Genomic DNA, 21,337 nt, shown 5'->3' with positions numbered 1-21,337 from the left:
GGTTTGCCAGGCAAATTTATATTTTAAAATCTTGAAATCTTTCAAGCTGCCAAGAAGAGAGGCCAGGTGAGAATGTGAAGGATGCTCATTTTGCCACCTCCTGTACTGGGACTGTGTTGCCACTTCCTCACATCTGTGAGGAACCCTTGGTGTTGAAGCCAACCTTCCCTGTTCCCACTGAACCTTGGGAAGCAAACAGGAGGAAGTTTGGGAATGTTAAATTAATTTTTTTGGGGTAGAGCAAGCACAGCAAAATATTTGTGGGCTGATTCCTTGTTCTTTCTGTGTAGAACAAACTCTGTTTCCTTGCAGTGGACTCCCTCATTGCTGGGGATGGATTTTTGGGGTGTGTGTGGGGAAGAGGGGTTGGTGCCAGAGCAAACAGAGGATTCCCCGTGCTGCAGAAACCTTCTCCTTCTTTTTAGTGCCTGGTGCTGGGAATTCCCTCCTGCTTTCTGACCTGTTTGGCCCAGCAGGAGGAGGGGCAGGAGGCTGCTCTGGTCCTGTCTCAGTGCTCCCGTAGGTTGTGAACCCAGATTTTGTTCAGGTGTTCACCTGCCTTGTGTTGCCATCCCACACCAGGAAAACGCTGCACAGCAATCTTGGAGGAAGGAGAAAAGTGTGTCAGGAGCAGAGAGAAATCAGCTTTGCCCTGGCAGTAATTAGGCTGGACTTGAAATTCATTGAGTGCCTGGTTCCATGGTGATTTCATTTTCTGTGTGAGGTCAGGCTGCTCATCCCAGCATTTCCTGCATACTGGGAATTCTGTGCTAGTGGTGACACTGGGGATGGCTTCTATTACTGATGGCAAATTGGTTAATAATGTGGTTACTCTAAATAAACTAATACTGCATACTGGCTGGCTTAATAGTTTTTCTACACCTACTATTAACTTGCTGGTGTGGGGATTTTATTTTTTGGTTAATTTTAGTTCTCTTGCTCAGCTAAATTCAGCTTTTTTGAGCATCAGCTGTGTAACCATCCAATCAAGCCTTTGGAGAGTTGTTACAGCAAGCAGTGGTTCTTTCCTAGAAAGGCTTAAAATGCCATTTAATACTCCAGGCTCATGGCTTGAACTCACCAAGCTGCTTGTTAATGGCTTAATTGCTGTCATTTTGATTTGGGTAGAGGTTATTTTCAGTTTTCTCCTGTTGGCAGGGTTGTTGTAGATGAAGTCAGAAGTCCAGTGAACGCAGCAAGTAGAAGAGAATTGATCAGTGAGTTCATTTTTGAGGCTGTTTTTTCCCTTTGCTGCTAAGAGGTTCCTTAATTACATTTTCTTTAATGCACTGTTCACATACAGCAAAAGGGGGAAGAAGCAAAACCCAGTGTGGTGCACGAGAAGTTGGATGACTCAACCTCCATCTTTTATAGGTCCTGATTCAAATTCATTCCCTGTTGGTAGCAGTGGAAATGTCACCAAATGTTCCCACTGTTGGGAGGGCTGGGAGTGACTCCTGCCTCGGTGCTGGAGTGCTCCAGGCTGCCAAAGGTGGTGGGCTCTGGCAGAAAAATGGGAGCCTGGATGCAGAGTGGGAGGATGAATCACTTTCCTGCTCCTTTTGGACCCAAACTGGAGCTGGAGAGGAGCTTTGGGCTCTGCACAGCTGCAGACAGGAGGAGAAATCCTGCCTTGAAGTTGCAGATGTCTCAGCAGCACTGAGGTGCTGATGGGGCTCGTGGGGTTTTTTAAAGGCTGATATTTGTGTGACAATTACAAATCACAACAATTAATGTTTATAGGCATAGCCTGAGCCCGTGGCTTTATTTTTGTCAATGGGGTATCATTCACAAAGAATTAAGGAGTCGTGCTGAGATGAGCAGGATCCCTGGGCATTGGCATTTATTCCCAGCGTGTGCCTGGGTTTTGATATATTTGGATTTCTTTGCAAGTCACAGAGGTTAGCTGGTGTTGTTTTGTTCTTAGAAAGCAGAGTGGCTGCTGATTTCAGCTTCTGTGAAATTTGCTGTGTGGTTTTGTGATTCATGCAGTACCTGTTCTCTGTGTCAGTGTAGGAATGATGCTGGATCAGTGGGATTTTAATAATTTCAGGTAATTCAGGAATTCAATGGAAAATTGACCCCTCATTATTTCAAACCCCAGCAATATGCCAGAGGAGCACCTGAATGAGCTCTGTACAGCCCCTGGCCAGGTAATTCAATGGAAAATTCAGGTAATTCAGTGGAAAATCACTGGACTGTGGCTCAGTGCAGGCACACTTGGAGCAGCATAACTGTGAGAGGATAACTTCACTGTGCATCTCTGTCCTGTGAATCTCTGTGCTTTTATCTATCAGGGATTGTCTTTAAAACCTTACCCAGGCTGGAAATGGAGGTCTCCTGGAGGTAACACCAGCCAGCTCCTGTTGGGAAGGTGGCACTTCATGGTCTGGGTGACACGCTGGGGATCGGTCACAACCTGGGCTCGATGATCCTGGAGGTCTTTTCCAAGCTGAATGCTGTGTGATCCTGTGGGGGAGCTGGCTCATGGATGTGCTGTTGTCCTCTGCAGCTCTCCACACCTGCCCTGGTGTTTTCCCTCAGCAACTTTTCCTCTCCTGTTGTTTTTAATCACAAACTCCACCCCGCGCCCAGCGGGCAGCGCTTCAAAATCCACAATCTCAAGACTGCCTTGGCTTTTACTTCCCAGCCAGAGCTGACATCTGAGGAGAAGCTGTTTTAGGCTTTAAATAGCTCTGGCAGGGAGGTGGACAGGAGCACACAATGTGGCCGTGGGGCTCTGGGCTATTCTTAGCGGACAATGGCCGGAATGAAAAGCCACGGCCGCTGCAGCACGTCGGGGCCATTGTGTGCTGTGATGTTTTTAATTCTGGGCCCTTCAGGATCTTCTCCTCTTATTGGAGACCTCTCACTGTTTTTCTTTCCTGGGGAGAGTGGAGGTTCTGAAGGGAAATGGCTCCTGAGAGGAGACCCCAGCGTGCCACACGAGGAGCGGCCTTGTCTGTCGTTGACGCAATTTTGAAAAGAGGGAACTGAAAGCTCCCGGGGAAAGAATTTTCTGTTTGTTCTATTTTGAGTGTGTTGTGAAATCAAGGAAAGGACAAGCTGATATTAAATGGAAACGGAGGTGGTTGTGGATGCTGCAGCAGGAATTAATGCTGAGTGTGTGTGGTGGTGTGGGGAGTGTGTCCATCGGGCAGTTTGGCTTGGAGCTCTCCTCTTGGAGGAGGATATCTGAAATCCTCTCTACAAAGGACAGGTGGGAGAAGCAGTTTCTCTTCCAACTTTATTTTTAAGGGCAGAGCTTTCTGCAAGGAAGCTGCCACACGCTTCTGCTTCCAGTGGCTGCCACAGGGGAAGCAGCTGCTGTCACCAGGCACCTCCACTCCTTCCTCTGCAGCCTCTCGAGTTTGAGGAAGATAATTTGCATTTCTGAGTGGTGTGGCTGATGCAAACTGCGAGTGTGGAGCTGTTTGTGTGAGCCCAGTCCTTCTGTCCGTCATCTGCAAGGCTGCTCAGTGTCACCGTGCCTAAAAATGAAGATTTTCAAGTTGGGCTGAGGTGGGGAACTGAGGAGGATCAGGCTGTCTTCAGCTTGATTGGCTTGACTTCCTTCCCATGCAGTGGTTTCTTAGCTACACTTCAGGAGATTAAAAGCTGGACATCCTGTTCTAGGGAGGTTTTGCCCCTCTGGCTTGCAGTCTGGGTTACTTGGATGCAGGAATGCTGCAAGGATGGCTGCCTGGTGCTTATCTCTTTAATTCCCAGTCCAGCACAGGGCACACTTCCAGCCCCGCTGTGGCACAGCCAAGTGTAACGTCAACAGCGTGCTCTGAAATGCAAGGGCTTTCCTTCAAATTCATTGGAGTCTCCTCTGGCTGCTCCAGTGTGTGTAATTTGGGACTTTAAACCTTGCACACTGACCCTGTCTTGCTGCAGAGTGTGTAATTCAGGACTTTAAAGCTTGCACACCAACTCTGTCCTGCTGCAGAGCATCTGTACTTGCTGTGTAAACCATGTTCTTTAAGCAGATGACTATGTCCAGGCTTTGTTGGTGTTTTTTTTTTTAACCATAATTTTATTCCTTTTTAATTACAGCATCCTCTGCAGATGTTGGAGTGTCATAAAAATGAGATGTGGAAACGAATGCAGAGTTGTCATGGCTTGCTCCAGATTCTGGGTAGTAATTAAGCTGTCGGGGAGTAGTGGAAAGTTCGTCTGCTTTATCTGTGTGTCCTTTGGCAAATGACCTCTGGGCTCGTTAATGGGAAAGGCAAATGTGCAATGAGCTGGATGCAGTGCCTTGGCTGGATCAGCGTGTCTGCTCTGGCAGATAAAGGATAAAAACTACCCTCCATAATCAAGTCCAAGATTTGGGGGGTTATTTCATAGCTGGAGCCATTGCTGATTGCTATCGGGGCAAATTGAGGTAGAAATGAGCAATATCCAGATCTGGGTATTTTTCTGGTTGGTAGGAGGGAGCAGTGGCACGGTGTTAGTGCTGGGGGATTGCTGGTGTCACTGGGAAAGGCAGCTGGTGAAGGTCCACAAGTGGCTGAAGGGGGACAGGAGCAGCTCTCAGAGCTCCTTTGGCTCCTCTGGAGACACTGCAGGAATTGAGACTGCCTGGAACCCCCAGTGAACGTGGGATTTTATAGCTGGAAAAGCTGGAAGGTGAAAAGATAAGCCTTAAGTGGATCCCAGAAGGATCCACGTTTCCTCCCCTCTGTCTGCTTTTAAACATTTTTCTGGCTGTCTCTAACACGTTCTACAGATCATTTTGTGTAATCCTGTCTGGCAATTTGTTTCAAGATGTTGGGTTTTTTTTAAAAAGCTCTTGTCTGAATGTTTTGTCCAGATGGTCTCAGTGTGAGTCAGACTGGAAGGTGCAGTGGCTTGCTTTGATAAGGTTACTCGCTCTGTTTGGAGAGTTGATGGCTTTATAGGAGTGAAAAACCAGATCTCTCATGTTAATGGGAAATTAACCATTCAGGCTTTTAAAAAACAAAAATAGGACCAGAGCAGCTGAAGCTTTCACTGCTCATTTCCCTCTGTAAGTTATTCTGATGTTCCTGTGAAAGTGTTGGATTTTAACTGGTGATAACAAATCCATCTGTCCTGGCTCTTCACAGGAATGTCTCCCACAGTAAAGGTCCACCACCATGAGAATTTACAAATGTCAGTCACAGCTTAATGGCATCAGTGATTTATGCACCTAACGAGCAATAAGAGCTAATGAAATGTCGTGTATTGATAATTCATAATTCAGCCATGCCAATAACTGGATTTCCTAAGTCATCTGAGATGTTGTCAGTTTATAAATCAAATTTAAGTAAGTTTTATTGAAAGTTACCCTTGTAACTTTATCAATGGAGGTTTTACTACACCATTTATTTGTGTGCTCCATATTGTTAAGACAATATTTGCAGACCTTCCTGACACAGCTTTTGCTAAGCATAGATATTTCCAACAGAACACCTAAACAAAATGCTGTCTTATTTTTGGTGTATTAATAAGATTGAGAAACATGGGTATTCCAGGGTTGGTTGGATCTCTGATAGAAGTTTCCTTTCTTTACCTCAGTGGTTTTTTCTCAAGGAGGATGGAGAAGCTTCCCTCCCTAAGCTGACCCTACCTTTGCACTGGGGCTGCTCTGGCTGATCCAGGATCCATCCCTGGGTTTTCCAAAGCCTCCTGGTGATTTCTGCTCTCTCTGTGCTGGGCTCTGGAGCTGCTTGGTTTTTTTGGGTGTGTTGTTTTCAGTCCCTGCTCAGTGAAGCAGCACAAACATTCCCGAGGAGCCTGTGCTGCTGTTTGATGTTGGTTTTGGCTGGGGTTGTCCCCAGCTGGTTCAGGGGCTCCTGTGCCACATGGCTGGGGCTTCAAATGCTCAGGGTAAATAAGTCACACCCTTTGCACTCAGTGGGTTGTGTGTGCTTGAATTTCCTCCTGTCCCAGTGGCTTTGAGAAACTCCAGTTTAAACCTGAAATGTCAATTTAAACCCCTGCCCACGAGCAAGATGGGCTTTAAGGTCCCTTCCAACCCAAACCAGTCTGGGGTTCTATGACTCTATGAATTTTGGATTTTTTATTTCTTTTTACTGGTGTTTTCTAGGGACTGAACTGTGCTGGTGGAGTGGCACCAAGCAGTGAAAAATGGAGTTAATCAGGGCTCAGGTCAAGCTTGAACTGTGCAGAGCAGACCCAAACCAGTGCTTTTCCTGCCAGGCTCAGCCTGCTTGGAAATGCACTACATGGTGCTTAATTTCAGGGAATACTGTGTTAATTCTGTTATCCAGCTGATGCTGGGAATCCAGATTAATGCCTGGATCTGTCTCATACTCTGGCTTCAAATTATTCTAACTTTTATTTATACAAATATGTGTAAAATATGGGGATTTTTTCCCTTTTCACACCTCGTGCTTGGCTGCAATTTGTGTGGTGGGTTGCACCTGAGTTTCCTTGGAAAAAGCTTTTTTTTGGAAACTAGGTGATTTTTCCTCAGGGAACCTAGGATGGGATCAGAGAGGAAAAGAAAAAAACTCAGATGAAGATTTTAATTTTATTGTAGAAGTTACACAAAGTTCTGCCCAGTCTTTGTACAGTAGTATCTTCCAAGCAGTGTATGTAGTAAAGCCTTTTATTGAACCTTGAGTCATTTATTGTAAATGCTGGAAATGGTTTCTAAATGATAAAGCACACGCGTGTGTGTGTAAAAAGGAGGACCTGAATTTTAATGTCAGTTCTCTGACAAAGGCTTATGAAAAATCAGCATCTCCTTGTTCTTGCTCTGGTCTAAGCTGTGCTGATTAATGGGTGTTGCTGTAGTTGACAATGAACTGATAGAAAAATGATGATTCACATAATTCGAGCTTTGCAGGCTCTGTCAAATATTCATTTCTTCCTTTACAAGAGGTGCTTGGGAGTAAAATGTGAGTTCCTTTAGAGACAGCAGTGCTGCACTTACACAGCTGAATATTTATACCTGAAGGAATTAATGCTGTGGATTCAATAGGAAAATCCTGCTTGGGAGAACTTTGTTTTCCTTGAGTATTCCTGCTGTAAACTCCCTTTGCATGTGAACAGACTGAGCCAGAGAGCAACAGGGAGACTGAAGCACTTTTTTTTTTTACATAAATGTGTTTTGTGGTTTTCAATTAGGCTACTGTCTGGCTTTTAGGTGTGTTACATCTGAATTAAAACAATGCTCCAATTTGATTTCTTATGCAAACAGTTAAGACTGATTTATCAGGGACTCTCCTGCCAGCTGAAAGAGGCATTACTTTGATTTTATGGGGTGTTTTAATGGCAGGTGTTGGTGGGGAAAATGAGAGGCTGCTCTGGAGGAAACCAGCTCTGTCATCATTGTCCACTGGTACCCTGGGCAAACAGCCTGGCCCTTTTTGATGTTGTTCAAGTCAGCTGTGAAGTGTCTGTAATGATGCTCATTATTCACCTCCCCTGGAATGCTCAGGGTTAATTAATAGCCCTGAAATCCTCCCAGAAACACACACAGGTCCAGGCAGGGAGGCTCTGTATATTTGACTCACCTTGTTGACTCCTGGGGACAGTCACTGTCCTCCTCCTCCATGGGCTGAGAGCTTTTCCTGCTGCTCCAGAGGGAAGGAAGGCAAGGAGGAGCCCCAGGAGATCCTCCATGGTTCAGCTGGCCAGGTCCAGGGGCTGCTGGCCTGCCCCAGGCTGGGCTGCTCGGGACAGACCAGGTGGGTTCACCTCAGCAGGACCCAGGGGTGTCCTGGTGGCACCAGGGAAGGGGATCGATCCCAGGATTGCATTGCAGGATGCCTCTGGAATGGTGGAGCTAACCCAAGGTTGTCTTCCTCTCTTATATAATAACTGGATTTTAGAATGATCCAGGGGCTGCTGGGCTGCTCAGGACAGACCCAGGTGAGTTTACCTGGAAGGGACCCAGGTGGCACCAGGGAAGGGGATCAATCCCAGGATTGCATTGCAGGATACCTCTGGAATGGTGGAGCTAACCCAAGGTTATTTTCCTCTCTTATTATATAATTACTGGATTTTAAAATAGCCCAGTGGCTGCTGGGCTGCTCAGGACAGACCAGGTGGGTTTACCTGAACAGGATCCAGGGAAGAGGCTTCAATCCCAAGATTTCATTACAGGATGCCTCTGGAATAGTGGGACTACCCCAAGGTTATCATCCATTCTTCTATAACTGGAATTTAAAATGGAGCCTCATCCTATTCTTTTTTTTTTCCCCCTGCATCTTTAGGAAATATTCCTAAAGAATAAATTGGTAAATTTATTTTTCAATTGGTAATTTTATTTTTCAACAGCAGGTAAGTTGGTGTTGGTTCTTTTTAGCACAAAGCAAGGATGAAAATTGTCTATGTGATTAAAAACCAACCCCACGTGTATCTGACTTTCCCCTGGCTGCCTGAGACAGCCCTGGAATTTGGCAGCCTGCTGGAAGTGATTTTGAAATTGAGTTTGCTGTGCTGTGCTTGAGGAGTGTTTACATGTCCCCTTTTGTTCCTGTCTTCATTTCTTTCTCAATCATTTATTCATGTTAACGTGTTAGGTACCAGAGGGGAGAGGGAGGCAGAGAAATCCTGAGGTGAAATTCAATTAGACACCGGCATTAATCATTCTGTTTGTATCTCTAAATATCTGACATAATTCACCAAAGGATTTTCCTTTAATTGAAGAGATTAAGGCATGTAAGTTGTAAATTGCCACTTCTGTTCTAGCAATTTTATTCATTTGACAAATATACTTGATGTTACTTTGCATGAAATAATGGTGTGTAAGAGAGTAACTCTTCAGGTCTTGTGAATTGGGAAGAAAAAGTGATTTTTTTCATTTTAATGCTGTTTCTGGGTTCTTGCATCCCAGATTCTTCAGCACTTCCAAACTTTGAGCACCCTTGACAGATAAATAAAAAATTAGAATATCAAATTAACTGAATTTTTGCAGAGGCAGCTGGGAATTGGGTCTGGGGAATTTGATCCATCCCTGGACTGTTTTCTTGAAGAAATAATTAGGAGTGTGGAGGATTTAATCTGTGTGAGTGTGGGTGCTGTGTTCTCACCTCTGGATGTGCCTGTGTGTGCAGCACTGGAATGTGGCACTCTGGGGATGTGCAGGGAGCTGAAATTGGGATTCCTGCAGTGAACTGAGGCACTGAGAGCATATGGGAAATGCCAGAAATAATGAGCACATTACACGTTTCTGATGAATAATTCAATTCAGTTTAGGGCTTATTTCACCCCTAAAACAAACCCCTCACAATATTTGACACAGCACAGCTGAAACACTTGGAGGAGAAGTTTTGGAAGGCAAAAGGAGCCCTTGTTTAACTTCTGTTTTAATCAGCAGCAGCAGAGGAAATCTTAACACTTAGGAGGAAGGCATGTGTAAGGTTTTAGGATGGAGCTGTGGCTACTAAACAGCTACTGCACTGTGGAGCAAAGGGAAGGATGGGGAGGTAAAGGGCTGCAGACAGAAACTCTCTCTAAAACAAGCCAGGAAAGCACAGCAGAAGCTGCCAGAAGCAGGAGTTGGGAGAAATGTGCCAGAATTATTTTTAAAATAAGAAAGAATTGCTTTTTTCTTTCTCTTAACCCTAAAATCCACCTTTCTGCAGCGGAAATTTGGGGTGAAAGAAAACAACAACCAAATATTTTTGGGCTGTTTTGCAAAGAGTTTTGGCACCCCTGGCTGGCTGCAGGGCTGTGTTTTGGGGAGAGGGAAGTGCCTGAGCACCCTGTGGGGAAGAACCTTGTCTTGCTGCCATCCAAACCCCCCTGACCCTGCTGCAGATGGATCCAGAGCTGTCCCTTGGGATGTTCCCAGCAGAGGAGCTGGAGCTGCACGGGGTCAGCGGCATCTTCACTCAGCTTTTGTCTCCTGGACCTGTTCTGCTGCCTCGTCCTGCCGGGTTTATTCTAGAACAAACAGATTTTTTCTGTTGAGAGCAAGTGCAGCCTCTCCCTGTGCAAAGGAACCTGAGGTGCTTTGTGAGCAGGGCAGCACCACATTCTTCATTCAAATCTCCTCCTGTTGTGAGGGAAGAGCCCTGGCTGCCTCCCTCCCCACGCCCAGGCAGCTCATGGCTTGCAAATGAATTATTCCCGTGGTTCCTGCAGGGTGTTTCTGTGCATTTCCCACACTTTTGGGGCACTTGGATTCATTCTTGCACTCTGACGCTCCATGGGATTGATCAGTGCTCAGGAACCTTCCATAAACTGGAGAACATTTTATTATTCCTTCATAATTTTTGGTTTTTTTGGTGGTGTTTAAGGTGTTAAAGGGTGGTGTCAGTGGAGGGTGGTGGGGTTGGGGTGGTCCAGGGGCTGGTGGAGCAGCAGGAGTTAAACTTCCCTTCCTTGGAGCGTGACCCTTGTGCAACACCCGCTGGAAATCCCCACTCCTGCCCTCCCTGCCAGACAGGATCCAGAAACGTTTCACTTTTTTACATTTTAGTCATAACCAGCCTTGGTTTTGTGAGAAATAAGGAGGAATTTGATGGAAAATGTGTCCAGCACATGCTTAGCTTCACGCCTTGCTGTGTTTGCTCCCTGTTGTTGTGAGTACATCTCCAGCTCCTTGCACTGATGACACCTTTTTATTTTCTTTTTTTTTTTTTTGTGATTAACACAGGATTTGAGGAAAGAATCTTTTCTTTCTGAGCAGTAGGAGAGTGTGATGGAAAATACCTTTTGAGTTTGGTGCTTCAGGGAGACTTGGTTTGCCCTGGCCAGAAGCAGAAAAGGAACTAAAGCAGGAAAAAACCTCCTTTATATTAAAAATATTCACCATTTTTTTTTTTTGCCATCTATACAGTGTTGGCATTTTCACCCTGCAGGAGAGGAAACCATTGAAATAACTATGAAAAAGTTGTTTGGAGAAAATATTATTCCGGGTTGTTTAGTGGGCCCAAAGCAATTCCTGCCTCCCAGGGCCACACAACACTCAGGGTGCTCATTACAGGAGCAAAGAGTTACAAAGAGTTTTTTAGTTCAAATTATTCTCTGAATTTTGAAAATATGAACTGGGGGATGTGTGCGTGTGTGTCATCTTTGATTGCAATAATAGTCCATGTGTCAAAATGACTTATAAATTGTTTATTCTGTAATTCCATGCTGCAAAACAGTGATAAAATGTAGTTTTACTACTTGCCCATGGTGTTTTTTCCAGCATTCAAAAATTGGGAAAGCATAAGCAAAGCTTTGCCTGAGGTTTTTTTAATTTTGGCTTGGTGTCAGTTGGGGGGAAAACCTTTAACTGAGTACAGACAATCCTAAAATAGCTGTAAAACTTCCTGGAGAGGAGGAGCTGCAATGCTCCTGCTGTTTGCACGTGGGTATTTGAAATGTATTGATCAACTTTTATTTCTTTTGAATAAACAGTTGTAAAAGCTAAAAATAGATTATTATTACCTCATGTACTCAAACACATTCCCCTTATCAGGCTTGTTTGGAGGAGTTGCTCACGTTTTGCTGTTGGAATTAGGGCCATGAATCCCTGCCCAGGGGAATTTAATCTGAGTTCTGGTTTTAAACATCCTCCCCCAAAGTCAACAGCATGGGCTGTGTTTTGATGATAGCAAAGGGGACCTTCATTAGACAGAAAAAAAAAAAATTAATTTGAGTACTGGATGGATTAAATACCTTGGCAGCTTTGTCAGCGTGGTTAATTGCAGAATTTTGAGCATTTACTTAAAAGCTTTGCAGGTCTGAAGCCTCACATCAGTTTGCAGTCTGGGAATATCAGATGTGCGGTGTGTTTGGGGGTTTTTTGGTGTGGATATGGAAAACCAATGTCCAGGCTGGCTGTGGTCCGTGGGATTCTTTAAAGTTTTAAATTTTCCAGGTGCCAGCTGTGCTGGAGGCATCACCCAGCGGCTGCCACGCTCCTGCAAGTGGCACTTGTGTGGTGCCCGGAAAAGCTGGGAGCCCCAGGTAATTAGTGATGCACATATATTAAGGTGTAGGTGAGGAAATAAAAGCTAAATGTCCTCAGTTCTTCCCTGAGACCGAGACCAGCCTTAATTTTTGCTTTTAAGCACGTCTGGCGTCCTTTCACTTCATTAATGCAAATCTCTATGCACTCGTCTTGCACCTCAAAACAATTTCATCAATCTCTGCTGGAAAGAATTTCAGCTCCCAACACCTCCAGCTCTGTTTATATATTTATAACTACAAAGGGATTCTTGTCAGTTTGTGTTACCCATTGCTCTTATTTCTCAAATGGAATATCTGACTGTAGAAAGAATATTTACCTTTTCCAGGGCTTACAGTGGTTGTGAACCTGAATCTCCCTCCTGGCTCTTTAAACAAAAGGCTGTATTTCCTCCTCTTATATCATTTTCACTTCAAAGCCAAGCTTTTAGATTACCAGGGAGATTTTTAAGGCTGTGATGATCAACAGCTTTTGGCTGGTGACACAGCTTGTTCCCTGGAATTCTGGCTGTTAATATATAAAGGCTTTTCGAAGTCATTAAACCTCCCAGCCACGTTGGGGTGGCTGGGCTGGGCCCGTCATTAGTCACAGCCCTGTTTGTAATCATGTACCAATAAAAATAGTCAGAAGTACCAAGTCCTTCACTCTTGGAGTACAGCCTCTCATATGTGATGGCAGGAGAAATGTGAATAATTTAGTGCTGTGGTAAGAACATGTCAAAATATGTGATTCAGTGCATTCTCTGAAAGTTACTTGTATATTTAAACAGTTATTGCTTTTACTCACAAGTTGTGTTGGATGGTTTTAACTTTGGAAGCTGAATGAAGTGTTGGCTTTAAACTCAGCTGTAGTTTTTAGTTTGACTTCCATGGAATCTCCAGAGGTGGATGCCCAGACATCTCATCCTGATGTTCAGCACCCGAGTGTGTGGCAGCTTCCAGGAGATGGGGACTGAAAAAGGACGAGGAACAAGATCTAAAATCACAGCTCCAGCTTTGAAGTGGAGATTTAATTCATTTTGCCTTTTCTTGCCTTTCCTGTGCTGCGAGGAGCCTGAAAGATAAGCTTGTGTTAGGCTGGGTGTGCAGTTTAGTGTGGCTGCTTCTTAGTCAGGTCTAACTGAGCCACACACCCGTGCTGGCTGCCACCTTCCCTGGGCTGTCCCTTGTCTCCTGCCCATGCTGAGGTCCCGTGGCAGTGCCATGGGATGGGGACAGCTGCAGGGCCACCAGGCACACAGCTGGATTTGGAGCTGGGCTCTGCCTGGTGCAGCAGATCCGTGTGGGTGAGAGCCTTGCTCTTTCATCTGGGGCTTGGTGGTTCTGTTTTGCTGCCATCCCACTCCTTTCCCAAGCTTGTCATCTTTTTATGCGGCGTGGCACTCGGCATGGGGCGGGGACTCCTTGGGCAAGCCACGGATGCAGGAGATGGGTGAGATACTGAGCACAGCTGGGGCTGCTCGTGCCTGCTCCCGGTGCCCTGTGCTGCCAGCCTGTGATTCACCCTGCTGCCATCCAGCTAGAGCAGTGCCAGCTTATCCCTGGGAAGAGCTGAAACCCTTCCCAGGGAGGGACACGATCCTGCTCAGAGCAGGAGCGTTGTTGGAGTCCGTGAAGGAGGGCTCTGAGGTTATCCTTTCTTAGGTCACTGTGTGACCTGTGGGAGAATAAATGAGTTGGTGAAGATTTGGTTCCATATTCCAACTCTATAGGATGTTTAAGCCTTAAAAAGTCAAATCTGGGAAATTCCCTTTCAGAAGGTGGACATTGGGTGCTGTAGCAGAGCATGGTGCAGTCCCAGGCACTGTGGGATATCCCCCTGCTCCGGGTGGAATTGTTTGATGAAAACACAAATTCTTGCCAGGAGCTCTGCAGAGCTCTGCTGTGTTTGCTGGAGTTTGAGGATCATGGAATGCTTTGGGATGGAAGGGACCTTAAAGCTCATCTCATTCCCCTGTGCAAGGGCACCTTCCAGGTTGCTCCAAGCTCCATCCAGCCTGGCCTTGAACGCTTCCAGGGATGGGCAGCCACAGCCTCTGGGTGGGGAATGGCAAATGGGACTAAAATACAGAAGGCAGAAGATCCTTCCTTACCCTCTGAATTCATTATAAACTGGACCTGCCTCCTGTGTGCTACATGGAATGTTGAAAAAGATCAAAGTCAAGTCATGCAACTGCCCAGGATTATACAACGGTCTGTCCCTCGGTGACCCAGGTGACTTTATGATCTGGTGATGGAAATGAATAAATGGTTTGTTCAAAGTGGATGGAAAACTTTCTGTGGCCACTGAGGATGTTTGCATTGTGTACTTGTCAGCCACGCGAGTTTGAAATGCAGTTGACAGAATTCAGTGATACAGGGCAAGGCTTACAATAAAAATACCTGGTGTTTAATCCTAATTTTGCCACTGGCATCTTGACCTTGAATTCAACGTGTGCTTTTTCACCTTCAGGCCCTTGAACAGAGTCTTCGGGAGGTTGTTCCTTGTTTTCCATGATCACAGTGGGTGGGATTGCCAAGCTCTAAAGGAAAGGAGGGGGAAAGGCTTTTTTGGTGTTTAAAGTGGCTGTTAACCTAATAACCTGTGCAAATTAAAAGATGCAGAAGCAGTGGATTCAGGGCTGGAGTGGTTGTTGTGACTGGAGACATGAAAAGGTCCCGTGTAATTCGGTGACCCTCGGGTTAGAGCACGCACGGCCCCGACTCCGCCGGGGGATGTGCTCGGAGCAGGGCTGAAAAAAAATACCTTCTGCTTGTGTAAGCAGTGGGAAAACAAGCAGACACTTTATACTCTGGAAGGCCCAGTAAGCCTCAGGAAATTCCTGCATTCTTGATTTTATTTTGTGGCAGAGGGCTGCGGGGTGTGTGTTTGAAAGATGAGCAAGGTTGCCTCGCTCGGGCCTAGCGCCGCGGCCTCGATAAGCCGGGGCTGAATGGCTCATTGTTCCCTGCGGGAGCCCGATCAGCTGTCACTGCTCCCCTCCCAAACACTGCCTTTATTTATAAAGAAAAGTGCTGATATCGCATTTCACACTGCAGGAGAAGTTGCTGGTTCTCTGTGCTGTTCAGTCAGAGAGCTGTGTGTGGAGTGTCCCACCTCGAGAGCCAAGAGCTTGAGCTGCCTTGTGATTTTCTAATTAAAACGATCGTGCTCTGATCTTCTTGTCCTTGAGAGCTGCTGGGTTTTTGGAAGTGGTCCTTTCTAGTTCTACTTTTGCTCCAGAAGATGGTTTTCCAACTGTGAATATCACGGTCAATGTCCAGTTTTGCTGGGTTGTTGCTCTCATAAAAATCCATCAGTTGAAGCACCAAGGAGGGTGGGTGGTCCACCATACCATCATGATCTGCCTGAATCTGGTATTTGCCATCCCTACCCCAGTCCTCTTCTCTAACAAGGTGTCTACTGCTCATCCATGCTAAGAAGGTTGCAGACTTCCAAAAAATTGCAGATGAGCAATCCCTAAATGCACAAATGAGAACATCAAAATTTTGCAGCAGAATTTGCTGCATTTGAATTCTTTACTCTCTTTCTTAATGTGCTTAGCAGAAGACACCAGCTCTGCTCAGGTATTTTCTTTGTGGGATCCCTTTCAATGAGTCCTCAACTTACTAAAATTAGTGTCTTTTGTCCACTAGCATCTGAAAAGGTCACAGAGTTGTTTTTGTGTTGGGAACATCCCTTTTGGTGAGGAAAGGGTGGAGGAGAAAACCCAAAGGGAGGAAGAGCTTTCTAATGCTTCTTGTGTTGAAGGATGTTCCTTTTTGGGTGTCAGACCTGCAGGTGAGTGTCAGGTTAAGGATCAGGAGACCTGAGTGATTGCAGCAAGGAAACACCACCTCCCTGGCAGTTTTGGTGCTGTTATCATCTTCTTTGCTTTAAAAAATCTTAAAAGGCAAAGCCTCAGGTGGGATGGGGGTGTCTGGTTTGCATTTTCCTGGTTAAACCTGTCACTGGTGCAGAGCCCTGCAAATCCTTGGGAGGGTTTGTGGCTGGGGCTCGAGCTGAGTGTGTGCAGCACATGTTGAGCATCAGCAGCAAAGTTTTACATAAGTGCTGGCGGGTCTGATGTGTGTGAGAATCCCAGTGGCCCTCCCAGGCCCTGCCAGTCCTGAAACGCCAGCTGGGATGGCAAACAACAAAGGCAGCTCAAAAGCAAAGGGATCTCTGATGTTGGGGTAAATAAAAGCAGCGTGCAGATTTCACCTGCTGTGGATTGTGCTTCCCTGCACCTCCAGGCTCGGGTTCCTGGTGGATTTGTCTCTTCCTGGGGTGACCCCACACTCTTCCCACCTGAGCTGGGGCATCCCTGAGCCCGGGGAGGCAGCAGAGCTGGTTTTGGTTAAAGAAGTGCACAGGCAGCTCAGGTTGATGTATTTGCCTGTAGCGGTGTATCCTGATGAAGAAACACGTTTTCTGGTTTTTAAGATTCTCTCCTGGGGGAAAAAAATAAACCTGACCAGCTTTGCCCCCACGTTACAGTGTTGACTGCTCCTGTTCAACAACTTTGCTGGCTGTATTTCCTCCTTGCAGCAAAAGCCCCTGGGTACCACAGGCTTTGAGAAGTTTGGAATGACCAAATTCAGTGCTAGTCAAGGTCATCTTCAAGCTTGAAAACCCCACATTTGTGCAGATGATTTTTCTTTTTCTTTTTTTCTTTTTCTTTTTGGCAAGCCTGACTGGGAGCCGTGTTTTCCTACATGTGGTTTGGGTTTTGGAGTCCCTAAAATAAAGATGCGGGATTTTGTTCACGGCAAATCCCAAATTCCTTAAAACTGTTCCCGTAGATGTGAGCACGATCCGAGGCAACTGATCCTGGGAGTGCATGGCAGGAATGAAACCATGGAGGTCCAGATGGTTTTTTTTCTTCCTGGGCAAAGGGACAAACTCACGGAGGAGCCAAGCTGCTCTCCGTGATTGTCTGTATTTCAGGAATCAGTGGTGAAGTAGTTGATTTCTAAAAAAATTGGGTTTGGGAAATGCTCCCTCCTTGCCTTCCCTTGCAGTGATGGCGTTGTGGGCGCCTGCAGTCGCAGTCTGGAGGTGTGAGGGAAGCTGTGAAACCTGAAATTTTATTGCTGGTTCTGGGTTCAACCTGGAACAAATCTTGGAAAAGCTTTGGAGGGAGCAGCGCTCGCAGTCAGGCCATGGCAAATCTCTCCAGTTTCACTGCTCAAAGACCTTTAGATGAAAGGGCATATTTTATTGATTTCATGTTGAGTTTATTGCCTGTGTAAAAGCCAAATAGCCTTTGCTGGCTGCATCACTGAATATTTCTGCATTTTTAGGCTGCGACTGACACACTTCTGCTGTGTTTTCTTGCCCTGTTTGACTGTGAGTGAGTCATTTTACTATTCTGTCCCTCAAATTCAGGATTAGTGGGATAAGGAGAACACGTGGCTGATGGGAGAAGCTTTCATGTTTGTAAAATGCTTGAAAACGGTTTGTAAAATACTGTGCTAACATCAAGACATTCATAATAATTATGCAGTGATTATTATGAATGTGCATTAATAATTAATTATAATATTAACACCTATATCTGTGTGCTTTATGGGGTCCTTAGATGGAAATATGTTACTTGCAGATATTTTAAGAGGAAAAGGAGCCTTCCTGGAGATGATTCCCTAATGGGAAGTGCTCTGGTGTTGACTCTCCAGAGGGGTTTCTTCATCTCTTTCATGGCTTGGTTTATAATGAGCTGCACAGCTGGAGACTCAGGAACAAACTGAATAATCTGAATTTGGTGCCTTTGGGGAGTGCCCCAGAATGTGCAATGTCTTGTTTCTGCATCAGGAGTAGTTTGCAGAGGAATTTGATAGAAATTCCCTGAAGTGGTTTGCTGAGCTGACGTGGGGGATTGCAGCATTCAGTCCTTTTTCCAGACTGAGATTCAGTACATTTTTAGGCAGTGACCACTCGTTCCCCATGCCAAAAATGCACTTGACACTTGTAACTGATGCACTTTTCAGCAACAAAGCTTTGCTGTGCACCAGCCTGCAGGGTTTGGGGTGAATTTCCTGCGATTGCTGTGTCCAAGTTGCACCCCCAGTCATTTTCTGCCTGCGCATAATCACCACAAGGGAGCCTGGCTGACACCAATGAGGGAACATATTTTTTAATGATGTTTTGCTGGAGAGTTGTGATGGTGTTTTCTGTGATGAGACTGTGTTTAATCTGCAGTGCTTTTATTTGTTGCAGAGATCCGTGCCCAGTTGGTAGAGCAGCTGAAATGCCTTGACCAGCAGTGTGAGCTCCGGGTCCAGTTACTGCAGGACCTGCAGGATTTCTTCCGCAAGAAGGCAGAGATTGAGATGGATTACTCCAGGAATTTGGAGAAGTTGGCTGAGAGATTCCTGGCTAAAACTAGGAGCACCAAAGACCAGCAATTCAAGTAGAGTATTTGCCTTTTGTTTCTGCCTTTTTTTTCTTTTTTTTCCCCTGCTGTAGATCTGATTGCAAGGACAGGAATGGAAAAGAGAGTTCTTTGAGTAAATGTAGGCAGCAGCACTGCTCTGAATTCCAGAGCTAGACATTCCCCAAGTTTGTGTTGGACACAGAAGCCATTCCCTGCTTCTGGGTTCTCATTCATGTCAGTAATTCCTGGTAGGTTGTGTGTTGTTAATAGGGAATGGGATGTAAGAACTGGAATGTGCAAAAAAGGAGTCATTTTCTTGGGAAAGGTGGGCAAAGCTGTGTGCCAGATTTGATGGACAGGATTTCCTTCAGCGTCAGTGGCTTTGGTTTTCTGAAGGGAAGCTGTTCCCAATCTGTTCCCTGCTGTCAGTTCTCCGTTTTTGGGATCCCACACACGCTCTGTGTGGGAGTTGTGTTGCAGCTCTGCTACTATCACTTCAAACAGCAGGGAAATAAGGCCAGTAGCACTTCCAGAGAGAGCTCTGCCACTATGGTGGGGGAATCCCTGGATACCGAGCTGGGGGGACTCAATTAAAATCTGAACATGTCCTTACTGACAATCTCTTGACTCTGCTGCTTGGAGCATCATTTACAGCTGGGTCTGACCGTGCTGCTGCATGTTGATTCTTCCTCCCTTCTCTGAGTTGGGGTGACTGATGCAGATGGAGCCTGGTTCCATGGGTTCACATCCTCCTGGTTCTGCTGAGGTGCTTTTCCCAGGAGAAGGGGCTCCAAGAGGGGGTGTGGGGGTGAGGAAGGGGCTGCGTGGCACGGCCACGTGAGCCCAGCCCGGCCGTGGTCCCCATGTGGGCAGTGCTCAGCCTTGTTGGGTTGTGTTGTCAGGGCAGCAGCTGGGGAAAACACGGAGCAGCAGCAGCCTTGGGATCTGAATAATTCCTGAGATCTGAGAGGATCCATCTGGGCCTGCTCCCGCCCCAAGTGCAGCGTCACTTTTCGCATTGTTTGGGTCGGGACGTTCTCCCTGTGTTTGTGCTGTGTTGTTGCTGTGTTTGGAGGGATGTGGGGACACAGCAGCTTCCTGTTTCCAGCAGCAGCTCTCTGTGGAAGCCATTAAGGAGGCACCATTTTAGTTTCCTGTCTGCACAGCTTTGATGTCGTTCACTTCAGCTGTCATTTAGAGCACACGTTGTGCTGCGTTCTCAGGAAAGCCTGGCTCCAGTGCAGGGCTGTGTGACACACTGGGGAAGAGTTATTCTGCACATCCATGCACCTGTCAGAGTCTGAAGGATTTTTTTCTTTTCCTTGAGAGTGAAAGTGTTGTTACAACTATAAACTGCACATCCTGCAGGTGCCTTTAAGATGGGACTAAAGAGATGATGTCTAGAATACAATTTTCCTCTGCAGTATGTTGGGTGTTTTCAGTTGATTTTGTTGTTATTTCTGGTGAAAATTGAGGTGATTTTCTTTATATTACATGATATGAAACAACCTGTCAGAAACGCTTTTGTATTCAGCTTGAGAAAGTGGCATAGAACTTCTGCTTGGGGATTTAGAATGAATTTATCATGTGGAAGTTTTGACCAGAGTTGAACAGAATCCTGCAGGATTTGCAGGGAGAGGGCTGGTGCTGCTTGGGCTCCTGATTTCTGTTACTTTAGCAGCAGCAGATTGCCAGAAAACTTTCTTGCTCTTGGAGTATGGTATCCCTGCAAGGTCTGAGTCATAAATACACAAATTAATTTGGTCAAGAGTTGGAAGAAGAGAAAAATAACACAATGTCTAAGGCTGCTGGGTGTGTGGGCAGTGTTGGTCAGCAGTGGCACAGGTCAGGCTGGCCATGCAGCACTTGTGTGCTGGCTGTGCCACTCAGGAGAGTGCCAGAATGCCACAGGGAAGCAATTCCCATTGTAACCACCTGGCCCCAGTGCTGCCCTGCCTGAATCACAGGGACTATCCTGGCTGGCATCTCTTGTGGAGATGCTGGAGCTGGAATCCCATTGGGAGCCCCCCATTTGATCAAAGCCAGCCATCAGCTCCCTGCTCCTCAGGATTACACGTCTGGGAGAGGAGGCTGCTCTGTAATTGCCTGCCTCTGACCCTATAAATACCCCATAATAGCCTGCTCTCCCCAGAACCTGGTAATTATGTCAGAAGGTACCGTATCATTGCCTGCCTGCTCCCCGTGGCACATCCCGATTTTAGATCTCCTGACACGGAAATCTGTCAGGCAGCCACCCTGTAATTTGCATTTTCCTGCTCTGCAGCTCTTGTGGGATTGCCCACTTGCTCCCGCTGTGTTCCTGCAAGGGAATGCTCCCCAGGGCAGGAGGCTTCGGGCTGAGCCCTGGGATTGGAGTGTGTGGATTCCTCCACGCTGGGAAGGGCAGAGGCTTCAAGGAAGGCTGCTGTGGGGCTTCCCAAAGCCCAGGGAGGTTTATTGTTCTTTCTTTCTTTATTTATTTATAATTTATTTTTAATTTATTTCCCCCTCCCCCCCTCTTTTGTAGATCTGATTGCAAGGACAGGAATGGAAAAGAGAGTTGTTAGAGTCAATGTAGGCACCAGCACTGCTCTGAAATCCAGAGCCAAACATTCCCCAAGTTTGTGTTGGACACAGAAGCTATTCCTTGCTTCTGGGTGCTCATTCATGTCAGTAATTCCTGGTAGGTTGTGTGTTGTTAATAGGGAATGGGATATAAGAACTGGAATGTGCAAAAAAGGAGTCATTTTCTTGGGAAAGGTGGGCAGAGCTGTGCGCCAGATGTGATGGACAGAGCCATCAAATGCCAGCCAGATGGCTAAGAGTTGATCAGGTGGCCACGTTTGCATTGAATCTCAGGATGGTTTGAGTTGGAAGGGACCTTAAATCTCATCCAGAACACTTTCCACCATCCCAGGTTGCTCCAAACCCAGCCTTGGACCCTTCCAGGGATGAGGCAGCCACAGCTTCCCAGGGCCACCTGTGCCAGTTCCTCACAGGAAAAAGTTTATTCCCAATTTCCCTTCTAAACCTGACCTCTGTCAGTCTGAAGCCATTTCTCTTGTCCTGTCCCTCCA

At 46.2% G+C, this 21,337-nt stretch overlaps 1 protein-coding gene across 4 annotated transcripts in view; it reads left to right on the top strand.

Moving 5' to 3' along the window:
- The window catches only part of SRGAP2 (SLIT-ROBO Rho GTPase activating protein 2), a 107,078-nt gene that overhangs the window by 15,007 nt on the left and 70,734 nt on the right, over positions 1–21,337 (top strand). For all 4 annotated transcript variants that reach the window (XM_041460487.1, XM_041460484.1, XM_041460488.1 and 1 more), the window contains exon 3: positions 18,104–18,296. In XM_041460487.1, coding sequence (XP_041316421.1) covers positions 18,104–18,296 — 193 coding nt within the window. The remainder of the gene's footprint in view (positions 1–18,103; positions 18,297–21,337) is intronic.

Source organism: Pyrgilauda ruficollis, unplaced genomic scaffold, assembly GCF_017590135.1.
Source record: "Pyrgilauda ruficollis isolate IOZ18807 unplaced genomic scaffold, ASM1759013v1 scaffold144, whole genome shotgun sequence".
NCBI classification, from domain to species: Eukaryota; Metazoa; Chordata; class Aves; order Passeriformes; family Passeridae; genus Pyrgilauda; species Pyrgilauda ruficollis.
This window is presented reverse-complemented; position numbering and strand designations above follow the sequence as displayed.